Source organism: Plectropomus leopardus, chromosome 23 (genome assembly GCF_008729295.1).
Source record: "Plectropomus leopardus isolate mb chromosome 23, YSFRI_Pleo_2.0, whole genome shotgun sequence".
NCBI lineage: Eukaryota > Metazoa > Chordata > Actinopteri > Perciformes > Serranidae > Plectropomus > Plectropomus leopardus.
In genome coordinates, this window is record NC_056485.1 from 12368283 (window position 1) to 12382596 (window position 14314).

General features: G+C 38.3%; 2 protein-coding genes across 2 annotated transcripts; one reads left to right on the forward strand and one right to left on the reverse strand.

Moving 5' to 3' along the window:
* Nucleotides 1-1049: 1049 nt before the first annotated feature.
* Nucleotides 1050-7904, forward strand: LOC121961818 (claudin domain-containing protein 1-like). Its single transcript, XM_042511859.1, has 4 exons — nucleotides 1050-1793; nucleotides 3567-3674; nucleotides 3910-4047; nucleotides 6123-7904. Exons 1-4 carry the CDS (start codon nucleotides 1502-1504, stop codon nucleotides 6341-6343), a joined length of 759 nt encoding a protein of 252 aa, XP_042367793.1. The 5' UTR covers nucleotides 1050-1501; the 3' UTR covers nucleotides 6344-7904.
* A 747-nt stretch (nucleotides 7905-8651) lies between these two features.
* LOC121961819 (N-acyl-aromatic-L-amino acid amidohydrolase (carboxylate-forming) B-like) lies at nucleotides 8652-13860 on the reverse strand. Its single transcript, XM_042511860.1, has 6 exons — nucleotides 13607-13860; nucleotides 13338-13533; nucleotides 12652-12745; nucleotides 12446-12553; nucleotides 12236-12348; nucleotides 8652-8912 (listed from the first exon to the last, which is right to left on the reverse strand). The coding sequence occupies exons 1-6, from the start codon at nucleotides 13858-13860 to the stop codon at nucleotides 8667-8669; spliced, it is 1011 nt and encodes a 336-aa protein (XP_042367794.1). The 3' UTR covers nucleotides 8652-8666.
* Nucleotides 13861-14314: the final 454 nt, after the last annotated feature.

Below are 14314 nucleotides of genomic sequence, written 5' to 3' on the forward strand. Positions count from 1 at the left end.
TAAAAAAAACCTTGCAGTCAGCCAGTCTCAGCCTTTGTTGCGTCAGTGAATCAGGTTTGTCCAGAAACAGAGATCTGGGAGTGGTGCATACTTTACTTTGACTATGAGATTCTTATTTATTCAAACACTGTCACACAACCTGAGAGATACATTGAATCAATTATCTCAAGCATAGAGTAACTAGTATCAAAACCAGCATCAGCCATCGTCAGAGTTTATTTTCCATAATGACTTTCACAAAAACAAAGCATTTAGTCTATAGTTATGTTCCAAAAGACTGCCACGTTAAGACTTGTTTACCACAAATCTTAAAATTTGCCATTTGCAATCATTTCTTATTTACAAAAATTATATGGACAGAACTATTAGTCAATCGTAAATAAATAAATAAAAATAAAAATAGTCGCAGCCATGTTGTGATAAGAGAGCAGCTTCACTGCTGTCTCGGTAATGTTTTGATATGATTTTGATTTATGTTGAATATGTAAAACAAGGAAAAAGAGAAATTATTATACAAAAAAACAGACGGGCAAAAGTAATAGCTTATATTTACAGACAATCACAAATTTAAAGCAAAAGAAATTTTCAAACACACAATGATTTGGTTTACATGTTCAAAAAGGAGTGACATGTAAAAACGTGTTTAATCCTACCCCTTCTCCATAAGTAATTGAATTTTAATTAACCAGCTACCTTATTCATTTAAACCAATACTGTAATTAATTAAATATAGACATACACCCACATACTCAAAATCAAATAAATACGATTTTTCATGATTATTCACAGAAAAAAACGAGGAAGATGAGCAGGGAAATATATATATATATATATATATATATATATATATATATATATATACATATACATATATATGAAATAAATGAACAATAACCCCTGCAAACTCCTTGTCCGATATGATAAAGCCACACAAGCGTCCACACTGAGAAAATGTTATTTTTATATCTGCTGATCAGCGGAACCGGAAGAGGAATACGCATGGATTAGTGTGTTTACAACTCTCACATCATCCTGGGTGCACCCGGCATCACCCCACCACCCAAAATAGACCCGTGCAATTTGGATTTGCACGCGAGTGCTACCTCGGACGCTATCTGCTATCTTAAAACACGGGCATTTTTGACTTTCTCCGGTGGGGACTCGAGGTTGTTATACTGCAGACTAACTGTGTGATAAGCTATCTGTCGCAGCGTTGGGCCACCCACCATCTGTGGAAGTGGGACAAGGGAACAGATGGCGCATCCGAGCCGGCCTGCAGGGCTGCTGACTGTTAGGACAGCACTGGAGAGGAGTATCAATCATTAAACTGAAAGGCTGTCGCTGGCTATTGCGTGGTATATTTTGCAGACTGGATGATGCCAGAGTGACTTGAATAACGGTGTCTGTAGGGAGGCGTTGCATTTCGAGCAAATTGATGCGCGACGATCCGACCACTTGCATCAACTTAATCCCTTTTGACGTGTGTCTGGCTCGGTAAACAATGGTTGACAATCGCTACGCTACAGCTCTGGTCATCGCCTGTGTGCTGAGCATACTGGCCACCGTGTATCTATCGGTGGCCATCGGGACGCAGCACTGGTACCAGTACAGCAGCCCCACCGTGCGCGGAGACGCCAACGTGTCCGAGGTGCGCTCCCTGTATGAGGAGTTCATGGATGGGGAGTTTGATGAGAAAACCTACAGCGACACCCTATTCCGCCTTAACGGGACCGTGGGCCTCTGGTGGCGGTGTGTGCTCGTTCCCGCCAATGCTAACTGGTACAAAGAGCCAGGTATGTTTATAAAAACCTACCTAAGCTGTCAAATGAGTCAAATGAGTCATGGTGTCTCAGGCGTTTTACACTGTTGTTTAGCTGCTCTATGAGCCCCACCTTCTCAGGTAGATATCACCATGTGTGGCTCATTCCCCAACTCAGCATTTTGAATTGTAGACAACTTTAGCTCCACTTTGTGCCTCCCATGTCTTAAAAATACAAAAGCATCTCAAGTTAATTTTCGAAAAAATATCAAGCTAGCCTAGCTGAAAAGTGCTATCGGTAATGCATTTAGTGGCCCAGTGTGTAGCATTTAGCGGTATTTATTGGCAGAAATGATTTAATATTCATAACTGTGTTTTCATTAATCAACTGTAAATGAGAAATGTCGTGTTTTTGTTACCTTCGCATAAGCCGCTCGTGTGTATGTAGGAAGGGGGTCCTCTTTGTCAAAGTCCACCATGTTGTGCGACAGTAGCCCAGAGGTGACAAATCAAACACAGGTGTTGTCAAACCGGAACCAACCCCTTTAAAGCAGGGGCGTCCAAACTTTTTTTTTTTAAAAAAATTGGGGCCAGCTGCTCTTTGCATCCCAAAAAGAAAAATAAGACAAAACGAAACTGTGTAATTGTTCAGTGAAAAAGTTGTTTTTTTTTTTTTTTTTTTTTTTTTAAGAAAAACGACAGTAATAAAGGCTCAAGATTTTCATAAATAAATTGTTTTGGTTAGTTTTTTTATTTAAGTTTAACATTGTTTTAATATTTATGGCTAGTTCTTATTTTTTTAAGTGCTATATGAGGGCAATTTCTTGAAGAAAGATTATGAATGTAAAATCTAGATAAAACCCACTGGTTTGAAAGGCATATTTTCTATAAAAATATAAGGTAAAATAAATTAAAAAATACAACCACTTAGAGGTTTAGGTCCCTCCCATTGCTTAAAATGATTCATTATGCCTTCCCCTTTTTGTAACCCCAACCAACTCTAATGTTCTGAGTTTGTAGGTCATCTTTACTTAATGGAGACATAATGGCAATAATTATAATAGTATTTTAGCTGTCAGAACAAATAACAGAAATTCTGTTGGTGCTATTGTAGCTAAAACTAAATATTGATATCAGCCGAAAACATTTAAGTGAACTGCTGTCTTCAAAAACTGGTGTAAAATAAATAAATAAATCAGTGTCGATCTAGTAGGGCTTGGTGATTTGGAGAAAACCTAAAATCACAATATTTTTGAATACCTCAATTTCAAAATTTCAACTATATTGTTGCTTTCACCAAATGTTTACACGATTAGATTTTTGATAAATAATCATCAGTAATGTGGATGAGCAATCTGATAAGAAAATTACTTAACTGTAATGCAGCCTTTGAAAACATGGAAAAGACAACACATGCAATGTTACCATATCCAAAATCTAAGACCATATCTAGTCTCACATCACAATATGAATGCAATATCAGTATATTGCCCAGCTCTACATAGCATTTGTCTGTTTCTCATCTTGTTAAAAATAGAAAATACAGGGGAATTTCAACCTAGCCACATAAAAGAATAACAATATAATCAACATTTTCAGTCTAAAACCACTTTTGAGTATTTTGAAAAACAAATTAAAACATACTCAGTTTCTTCAAGTTGGCTTTATTCATCTGCTGCAGTATGCCCACAGAAGGTAGAAAATACACACAGGAATTCATTAAAAAGTATATATGTGTATGTTACTTTAAGTAAATTGGCTGATACATGCTCAGACACTGGCTCTTTGCATAAAATACCTCTTTCAGATGCCAAGATGATGCTGGAGTGTCGAAGCTTCACTCTACCTCAGCAGTTCACTCCCAAGTACAAAGAACCAGGAAACCACAACAGTGGAGAGGACATGCTGCGCACCTGTGAGTTCAGTCTCAACACGTTTACCCTTATCTAAATATTAGAATTTGCACGAAGCTGGAAGTAAATTGGCACCAGATTCAGCCTCATTTCTGCCTAGTGCATTAATGATGACCAATATGCGATGTTGAATAATACATTGGCCTTAATCAGGGCACCTTCTTGTGTCGTGCATAAGACAGTGAGTAAATAAAAAACATGTGACGCCTATCTATGTGTGTGTGTATGTGTATATAGACTTGTGGCGGTGCCAGTTTCTGCTGCCACTGGTGTCCTTGGGTCTGGTGGTGTTGGCAGGCCTGACTGGGTTCTGTGCCTGCCTCTGCAGAAGCCTCACCCCCACCCTCGGCATAGGATTACTTCACCTGCTGGCCGGTAAGACCTGTTCAGCTGCATCTTGCTGCTTACTTGGAATTGGCACATTTTATATGAGTCTTCCAAGTGGTTACTAAGTTTGAGTAGTTTTCCTTGACCTACATCTGAAAACAAAGAGTTGTAATTGTGTTTCCCTTGTTCGAGCTTGGATTATTTAAGTGTTGGTGTTTTTTGGGTCACTGGGGCTCCAGTTTGAAGTGTTTGGGTTTTATCATGCTCAAAAAGAAAAACAAAACATACAGGAAATGAGAAAGGTTATATCCCTAAATCCATCCCTATCCTAAAGGTGCATCACTCAGAGGGTGGGTTCCAGAGGTGCTGAAATGCTAACTGATTTTCAGGTTTTAGGTTTCATTTTCTGGAGTTTTCAATTGATCCTCATTTTAAAAAGTCCAACTTTACAGCAGTTTCTGTAGCTAATATCCCAGTTCATGACGACTGTATGGGGCTGAGTTTTTATATAAATCACACATTTACATTTTATTAAGGCTTTTAGTCAACTTCACCCTCTCCCCCAAATGTGGTCACTTCTGGGACTAAAAATCTGATATGGCCAAGTGTCAAACTTAAGGCTTCGAAACAAGTCCACAGACCAATGAATGACACCACAGTGGCTGCGTCCTAAACAAATGACATTCCCATCAGCCTCAGTTGTACTTTGATTTTATTGGTGATGAGAAATTGTTTGTTATAAAATGTTTATAGTATGTTGAACATTATACCTACTTAATATCAACATGTTAACAGTGCATATTTTGGGCATGTTAGCATGCTGACATTAGCATTTAGCTCAAAGTACAGCCCCACAGTGAAGCCAGCATGGGTGTAAACTCTGTTTTCTTCCATTTTTAACTTGAAAAATACAAAAATAGAGGATAATACCATGTTTGTCTTTTAACCAGTGCCAGATCTAGCACATTTAGCAGGGCAAAAAAGGGGCAATTACCCAGTAATTAGTCCTAAAACACAGTCTGACCCCAACAATGATAGGAATTAGCATTTCGCACCTCCAGTTCTTTCGCCTCAAAGTCAGTGTTTTGTTTTGGGTTTTTTTTAATGGGTTTTTGGTTGGATTAATAAGGTCTGTGATTAACACAGGCTTAAGAGACTTTCACATTGTGTTCTTGGACATAAATATTAAGTAAATACCCAACTCGTGAACTTTGAAGCTCTTATGTGTGTTAAAAAGACGGTTGCTGACAAGTTGCTAAATGAGACTACAGATTGTCATCGCATCGAGCTGCGCCAAACACTGCTTTACAACCCATAATGGTGGCGACTGCATTTAGGCTTAAAAAATCCTGAAAGTGTTACTCATTTGTGAAGATTATGTTGCTAAACAAAACACGTAACATTAACGTTTGTTTGCTGCAGAGCTTATTTTCTGCAATAATAAAAAAATAAAACCAATGGGAAAATCCCGTAGGCTTTTTGAAAAGGGAAAAGCATTATCCCTAGGGCGCTCCACAGGGATTTACTGGGGCATGCCTCAAGTGGACATTCAAGGATCTGCAGTTATTGGCACTTTAGAATTGGCTTCATTTTTCCACTCTGGTACTTGGCGCATGATTAAGACATGATATGTCACTTGATGAAAAGTCATCAGATCATCAAAGTCAGAAGGGGTCATACTCTGGGGACCACATTTCTGTACAAACTATCATGTTTCAGGGCTCATCTGATTGTCTGGAGCAAAGTGGTGTCGGCAGACCGACATTGTCATCCCTCAAACCACAAAGCTACATAGTGTCAATTTCCATAACTAGACGATAAAGTTGTTTGCACAGAGAGAACTGAATGTCGAATTGTTTCGACACAGGTTTCTCATAGTAACTTGTCAATCCAGTCATGCAAGTATAAAGTCAGCTGGCAGCCTCGTGATCACACCTCGACTTTAATCCTAACTATTCATGGTGCGCCTGCGGCAGAGGCACGCAAGAATAATTTTCAGGTTTTGTTTTCCTTTGTCTGAAGTCTTCAGTAATCAGCTCTACGAAGTGTTTTCAGCTCATTGTTTTGGTTTTACCAAAAAAATAAATAAATCTAAAAACACTCCCTTATTTTGTGCCCTACAGGCCTCTGCACCTTAGCCACAGTGTGCTGCTACCTGGCGGGGATGGACCTGCTCCACAGGGTGTCAATGCTGCCTGAAAAGGTGGACGGCTCTCTGGGCTGGTCCCTCTACTTGGCCCTTATTTCGTCGCCGCTCCACATGATGGCCGCCGCGCTGCTGGTGTGGGCAGCACGCAGCCACAGTCAGAACTACTACCGCATGACCGCCTACCGGGTGGCATAGACCAAAATTCAGCTCTGGATCTCTGCCCTGTTTAAATTCATACCCCACTCTGTCACCAAGATGCATTTTATGATGATCTCACAGGAATGGGATGTGGGTTAATCTGTGCATTTTGCCCTCTGATGGATTAAAGTGCATGCACTCTGTAGAAATGACCCTATCTGCTGCATTAAAAGATTGGATTTTTATCTCTCAAGGGGTTACGGGAGGGGTTTGAAAAAGGTCAACCACACAGATCTGTAAAGTGCAACATATGTTTGTCTCAGAGTAGCTTAAAACCAAGTTGAAAAGCTTCAGATGTGTCCCAGTTTCATATTCCAGGCTCTGAAGATATGGTGCGTTCACATTGGAAAAGTGGAATATTAAAGTAATAGGTATACTAAAAATTATGTATGTATGATGAATTTGCTTAACTTCTGAGAATGTTGTTGACTATTGGCCTTCAATTGAATTCCAATAGCAATAGAGAAGTTGGGAAAGAAGTCTAGTCAAACTGTCGACGCAACTCTTTAAGGTGGGAATAGACAAGTTTTTGCTTGAACGTATCATTGTGAAGTAAATGTTGATTGCACAATGTAGTGTAGTGCTTTCACTGTGCAATTCAGTTTCAATGTCACAGGAATATTTAGCCTCGATTTACAGCAACAAAAGAAATGCGACAACCAAAACAGGAAGAGAAGAGTGCTTTAAATTTTCCCTGTAGCTATTGGTAGCTATCCCCAGTTTCCAAAAAGTATTGCTGCAAGTTTTTCGCTGTTACTATCTCCAGAAATTGCTGATGACTGAACAATCAAAGAAAACTGTGGTGGTAGTTTGGCTCTGAGGAAAACAGAAAGCAATTCTGCAACAGCGGCGCAACAACAATACCATTGGAAATGCTAGGGGGGAGAATTTGTCTATTCCCACTTTAACCAGTGTGTTTGAAAGTCATTGATTGATTTGCTATGATGGAGATAATTATACACAGTAGTATATAGTATGTACTATATGAGCTTATGCCATGGAAGTGGGACACATCTTTTGTTTCACTGATCTCTTCAGGTTAAATATTTCAAGGCTCTTGCACTTCAGATCACACCAAGAGTCACAAGTGGGTGTGGTGACATTCCCCCTTTGTTGCACTTATAAAAATACCTGGCAGTAATTTACAGGCATACTGGACGCACCCTGAAGATGTTTATCTGGCACTGCAGCAAGAATAAAAATTTTGTACGCATCCATAAGATATTTATGATGATAGGTACGCTGTTGTGCAATCAGTCCTTTACTTCAGCTGCTTCAAAACACAGTCAGGGTTTATAGGCATGATTGATGAGTACATGAGCGAGACAATGACTATTATGTATATATGTTCTTGTTATTGCAAAAAATATTTACATCCCTTTTTTTAAACCTAAGTGACATTTATTTATTCATGGCCATTGTTGAGGTCAGACTGTGTTTGCTTATGATTTGTCTACCCAATGCATTGATTTCTTTGCTATTTTTAAACTTTTTTTTAAAAAAAAAAAAACATTTTGTCTGATTTTGTAGGCTTTTGTAGACTGAAAAGTTTAATTTTTGTCAACCTCATAGTGTTTTTTCACCTTTAGTTTTTTTTTTTTAGATAAATAGGTTTCCTCTAGTGAATTTGAGTTGTGTTTATTATTATATATTTGGTTTATATTTGTTCCTTTATTTTTTATTATTTTGCTGCCACCATTACAATTTCAACAGGATTTAAGGGAAACTGTTTCCCTGTTAGGCATTATGAATGTAATTTAAAGGCCATATTGTGATAAACTACAGTATTCCTTTGCACTTAAATTATTTTTTAACATATCCCGAATATTGCTCTAGTGGTCTGTAGTGAATTTTCTATTTTTTGAAGATGTGAGTGTCCGAAAAATAGGAAGAAATTTAGAAAAAATATATGACCCTGAAAACTATGCTATATGTCCCCAGAAATATAAAATCACACAGTTTAAAAACTAAAGAAGGTCTGTGAAACGATGCACTGTGTCTGGTCTGATGGGTTTTTGTGAGAAATCTGATTGTATTTTGCATACTCAGCCTTTTAATTCAAGAAATTGTTTTATCCCTGAATCCACTGTAGCGTAAATATAACAGCAAATGTCCATGTACGACTGTGCTTTTGTGAATCTACAGTGAAAGTGTTGTTCGCTCTCCAGTTGTGAGCTGAAACGGTTAATAACTGTACACTTAAATATAGCGAGCGTACACGTGCGTGTTCCAAGCAACTTGTTTCAATAAAAGCTTTTTGTAAAAATTACTTCATTGTCACATCAGTCTCATCGCGTCGGTCGCGTTAAAGGGTCCATCCTCACTCCTCTTCCTCTGATGCAAATTCCTGTTCGTTAGCTTGTTGCTCCTGCTCTGTCTGCACCCGGATTGCAGGAATCATCACGCGCCTTTTTCTTGCCAGGGAGAGAGCGATGCCCTTCTCGTAATAAGCACATTCATTGATGAAGAAAGGATAAAGAGGTTCTTTGCCTTTATACCTCACAGTTTCACCTGAGAAAGTCTGGAACAGTGGGTCTCCAGGGTGGAGCAGGCAGAAGTCTCTGTCCTGTGGGGAGGGAAGGCAGATTAGGTTGATTTGATTTCTAATGATCAACACCTGTGAGACTGAACAAGTCCTACCATCAGCTCCCTTTTGCTGCATTCAGATGCCTTACACAAGCTATTTCACCCTTTGACAGTGGCAAAAAAGGCAAAAACCAACTTTGCAGGAAACGTCCCACAAATTGCAAGAAATCAGTAAAATCAGAAAATTACCAAAATGTTTTTTTTTTATTTTTTAAAAGTGGAGGATTATCAGAAAGTTTTCCATCAATAGGAAAATGTCCAGAAAACAATGTTAATTGTGATTATAATAATTTAATATTTACAATTATGTTACATAAATATGTGATCAAATAAATACACAATTTTTTTTTACCATTATTATTTTTGAAAAACTTTTTTGTTTGTTTTTGTTTTGGGGTTTTTTTCACATATTTTCAGGTAATTTTCATGTAACTTTTTTTTTTTTTTTTACCTAATTTCTTGCTCATTTTTGAGTCATGTTTTCTTAAATTGCTACTTGCCTTCAGTCAACGTTTTGAAAGAAATCCAAACAATTTTCCTGGGTTTCAGTATCTGTTAAAACAAGTGGGACTGAAGGGATAAAAAAGTTGTGCTGATTTTGCTTTTTCATAGCATACAGCACTATTAACCATTGATTTATGGCACATTTTAAAAATAACATCCTCAGGCCTGGTTAAAACGTTCAAGTCCAAGTGAGACCACGAGTCATTGGTGTTAAAGTCCAAATCAAGTTGCAAGTCTTTTTTGATTTTGTTGAGCCTAGAGTCATCAAACTTGTGACTCAAGTCAAGTCCAAGTCATGTGACTCGAGTCCACACCTCTCTTATATTTAAAGCTGCTCTCCTACCTGTGTGTCAAATATAAGGCTACATTTTACATTAGTGCACACAGTTTATATGAATTATTTTTTCTTAAAAAGTTGGATTGGTAAAAAAAAAAAACTGTCATTTCATTTAAATTCCACACTGCCAGTGATACTTCCAGCAATTTAGTACAGCACTTCAAGCAAACGAAGTACCAGCCATTTAAAATCTATAGTTAGTTAACGATGGCCTGAAGGTCCTTCATGGTTGAGTGTCCTGATTAAAAATCATTAAACTGCAGTGACACTGAAACCTCACTGACTCACAGGATTGCCGCCACACACCACATACCTACCAAACAACCCCAAAAAATAAATCTTCTTCAGACCTGTGTTACAGTTTCAACAGAAACTGCACTGTGACATTGACGGTGCTGGTTCTTTATGTAGAGGCTGCTATTCATGCTACTCACTTATTACAAAGCATATTATTATCATGCATTATTAGACGTAAACTCAACCTACCTGTTTCTATTCCTGTTCACCAGAGTATCAGTTGTAGCGTGGTAAACCTGTCACAGTCAGTCATTTTTCCCCATTCCATTCATGATGTAAATTTTTCTTTTTGTTATATATGACACGTAACAAAAAAACACACATGCACCATTCTGTACAGATTTGTACTTTCACACATAGATTACTCTATTAAAAGTCAGTAATTTGCAGCATATTAATCAATGCCCTGCACTTGTAATAATACATTGAACCATAACTTTTGAACTTTGGACAGCAAAATAAAGGGTAATGCTGTATTTTATGCATCCATAGGACATAAGTCCTTGAAGGAGATATACAATTTGGCACAAAGGATAGGAAAAAAGATTTTTTTTAATTAAAAAAGTAAAGTTTAACTACAACTCAAGTCCCAAGTCAGGACTGACATGTCTCATGTCAAGTTCTAAGTCCTAAACTTTGATTTTCAAGATCTAAACATGTCGAACATGTCATGGGCTCTTCACCAAATGCAATGCAATTTTAATAGAATTAATAATAAATTAAATACACCAAAATCATTAAGGCTTTTTTAAAACATGTATTTTTTCTGTTAAGACAAGTTTATTAATTTAATAAATTTATTTGATTTATTAAAATAAGTGTAAATGGACTTAATCACAAAAAAGTAGTGCTGAAAATGCACTTTCATAGTCTATAGCACTAGCAGCCAGTAGCCTACCACAACTAAATTACTTTCTGTCCTGTCTGTGGTATTAACCTCATCTCATCTTGGTAAAAAAAAATAATACCTCAAGCTAGAGAAAGTCCAAGTGAAGTCACTAGTCATTGGTTTTATGTCATGTTGGAAGTCTTCTTTGACTTTGTCAATTCAATTCTAAAGTCATCAATTTGTGACTCGAGTCCACACCCCTGACTTAATTTGAATTTATTAATTGAACGTGTGGCAATTGGAAACTTTGTCTGTAATTTAAGGGGAACTTCCCCTTTTTTTTTCAAAATTCATACATGTTATTCCTATGGTCTACGATAGTCCAAAATTATGAGTAAACATGAGCAACTGTCTTAAAAAAATCCCCCAAACCAGAGTGCTAAAAGTCAAATTTGTGATGTCTCAGGGTATAAAATCTGGAGTTGCTCCACACAAAATGGTGAAAGATGTTATAGAAGACACTGGGAGCAGCCAGGGGGGATGTTCTGAGTATGTGGGTACATTTTCTGTTTCACAACTGAGCACACTACAACAGAATAAAGCTCATTTAGGTATAAAAACATTACAAAACTGGCAGGTCTACAAAATCAGACTAATTTTCATTGTCTATGCAGCAGCAGATTTCATACCCAGTGACATCACAAGCCTGAGACTTTCTTCTCTGGTCTCTCTCTCTGGTCTGGGCTGTGAGAGAGTAGCTTATGGTCATGAATACGATAATATATAGTACTTTTCACACAACCTGCCCAAGGAAACGATTGCAGACGTAGATGTAAAATAAAGTGTTGCTAAAAAAAGAAAAAAAGTTTGATGAGTCATCCTTTAAAAAACTTCCTCAAGTCCAGTTGAGTGTCTGGTTGAAGTGATTTACTGGATGCAACACGTTACATAAAATGCCAGCTATTAATTAGAGTAGATCTGTGGACGTCATAATTGCTCATTGGTATGAAGCCATTTACAAGAAAAGGCCCCACCCTGTGTTGTTAACACTAATCCCTTAGGTGGTTGTTCAACATAAAAATGCCACACAACACAGACACACACACACACACACACACATACTTATTTTTCACAAAGGCTTTGCTTCTTTTTTTTGTTTGTGTCTTTAACAGCCCTGGCCATCTGTGTTAGGTATTTGTTTATATTGTAGTCTTGTTATTTTATCCACTCCCTGCTTTATTTAGACATAAATAATTAAGCCTAACCACATTTAAATTAGACAAAGTGCAATTTCTTTCATTCAAGCTTTAAGACACACATGCAGTTCAGACTGTACCTGGAGCTGAGGATGAATGGCTGCTGTGATGTTGCGAGTCTCACGGTCTCTTGGGTAGTCGATGTGTTTAATCATGGTGAACACATCCACAAATCCTCCTTCAAAAATAGTACCTGAGAGAAACAGAAGGCCCAAAAAAAGTCTCAAAAGCTGTGACATTTTGGTCTTGTAGCAAAGCAAAAATACTCGGTAACCTGGGCTTAATTGCACCTGAGTTGAAGAAACGGACCCAATCGAGCACGTGCTGCACGCCAACTTTCATTGCCGTGTAGATGTTTGACCTCACCACACCGTGGGGCTGGGGGCCGATCTCCATGGCTGCAGAAAAATAGATTTTATATGACAAATACAACTGATTATCCAGCATTCAAATGCTTTACATAAGCTAGTGTTACAGTAACTGTGAAAAAACTTACCAAAGCCATGTTTTCCCACTGAATCAAGGGAATATGATTCTTCACTGGAGACATCAAAATGAATGTACCTCAGTGGTATATCTGGCATCTGCCTCTGAAAATGACACGGCACTCTTAACTTTAAACTTCTGATATTCTGATATATAAATATATGTGTATATATATATATATATATATATATATATATATATATATATATCCTCAATAAAGGCCCACCTAAAAACATCAACATCAGTTTAATACACTGACACTGAATTTTTTTTGGTGGCAAAAATATCTTCAGCAGCGTATATTTAAACTGATGTTGATGTTTTTAGGTGGGCCTTTATTGAGGTGGCTTAAAAATAATCAGTCAAAGTAGAGTTTTCTCGTACATGATGCAGCGGTTTTCTACCCGCAAGTTATTAAACATGATTCCGTCTATAGTATATTTGTGACATCACAAATTCACAGTCCAGACAGCCTTTTTAAAGGCACAATTTCTGCATCTAGACTTGTGTATACTTCTCTGTGGATCGAGTGTTTTGATACTTTCACAGTTTTTATATAGCCCCTTTACCTACTTTATATTAAAAAAGTATTGGAAATGTGACCTTTTACAACATGGGACCTTTAAGTGTACTCGAAAGTTTCTCAAACATGCATGGTGAATTGATTTTGAGTGTGTAGGAACTCTTTGTGCTTGCCTGCAGGTATCTGAATATGTGCAGGCAGATCCAGTCACAGTCCGAGTACGCGATGAAGCACAAGCCCATGTTGGCGGTAGTGTTATGAAGGTCGCAAACAAGATCCACCGCCCCAGGACTTCCTTTAGGACCCAGCGTGGCGTTCAGCTCTCGAGATCTGATTATCTCGTAGGGGGCGGCGTCTGACAGGGGACCACTGGGAGACAGAGAAACAATCAGACCACAGATTCATCAGAACTGTTTAGCATCACCACCTCTCCTCGCCTTACTTGAGGGTGGCGTGGGTGAAGCAGCGGTTGAGGTCAGTGTCGACGTATCTGCGGCACTGCTGCATGGCCCGCGGGTTCGACAGCACCATCAGCACCGACAGAGGCTCCTCTTCCTCTTCCTTCTCCATTACTTTCTTCTCTGTCTTCAAAAGCTCTCTCACCAAGTACACCCCAGACAGCTCATTGCCATGGGTACCGCCGCACACAGCGACCCGAGGCAACCTTGGCAAAGGCACCAACTCGTCTACCTCCATCTGTGTGAGAGCAGGCAGACATATAGTGGAAAAAGTGCAAGAATTTGAGGATGTACGCAACAAAAAAAAATAGTCTTTCATTCCTGTATTACTCTATATTCACATGCGCAGACAGCTTTGTATCTCTTTTTATTCCAAGAATGATATCAAATTACACATGTATCCTTGTTTCACTCAGTGGGAGGTATCAGTTACTCCAGTGTTGATGTCACTGGGCCAACAACTGCAACACAAAGCAGAGATATTATTGATTTGTGAAACCTTACCTCGCTGCTCTGGCTTGCTGGAAACTGTAAAGGGGCAGTTCCGGCTTTAAACCCTTGAAACGTACCGCGCTCTAAAGCAGCACTGAGATTAAAAGTCTGCCTAAAGTCTCTGAACTCGAGGTAAAACAGGGCGAACTCTCAGCTCCACATTCACAAATAAGAAATGAAATGAATGACGAGGCATCGTA

What these genes read in the sequence shown, in the direction of transcription:
- LOC121961818 (XM_042511859.1), top strand. Translation starts at nt 1,502, where the DNA reads ATGGTTGACAATCGCTACGCTACAGCTCTGGTCATCGCCTGTGTGCTG. An exon ending in TAACTGGTACAAAGAGCCAG is followed by an intron (nt 1,794 to 3,566) that starts GTATGTTTATAA and finishes TACCTCTTTCAG; the next exon opens with ATGCCAAGATGATGCTGGAG. An exon ending in AGAGGACATGCTGCGCACCT is followed by an intron (nt 3,675 to 3,909) that starts GTGAGTTCAGTC and finishes ATGTGTATATAG; the next exon opens with ACTTGTGGCGGTGCCAGTTT.
- LOC121961819 (XM_042511860.1), bottom strand. Translation starts at nt 13,860, where the DNA reads ATGGAGGTAGACGAGTTGGTGCCTTTGCCAAGGTTGCCTCGGGTCGCT. An exon ending in TTCACCCACGCCACCCTCAA is followed by an intron (nt 13,534 to 13,606) that starts GTAAGGCGAGGA and finishes TCTGTCTCCCAG; the next exon opens with TGGTCCCCTGTCAGACGCCG. An exon ending in GGTCCGTTTCTTCAACTCAG is followed by an intron (nt 12,349 to 12,445) that starts GTGCAATTAAGC and finishes TGTTTCTCTCAG; the next exon opens with GTACTATTTTTGAAGGAGGA.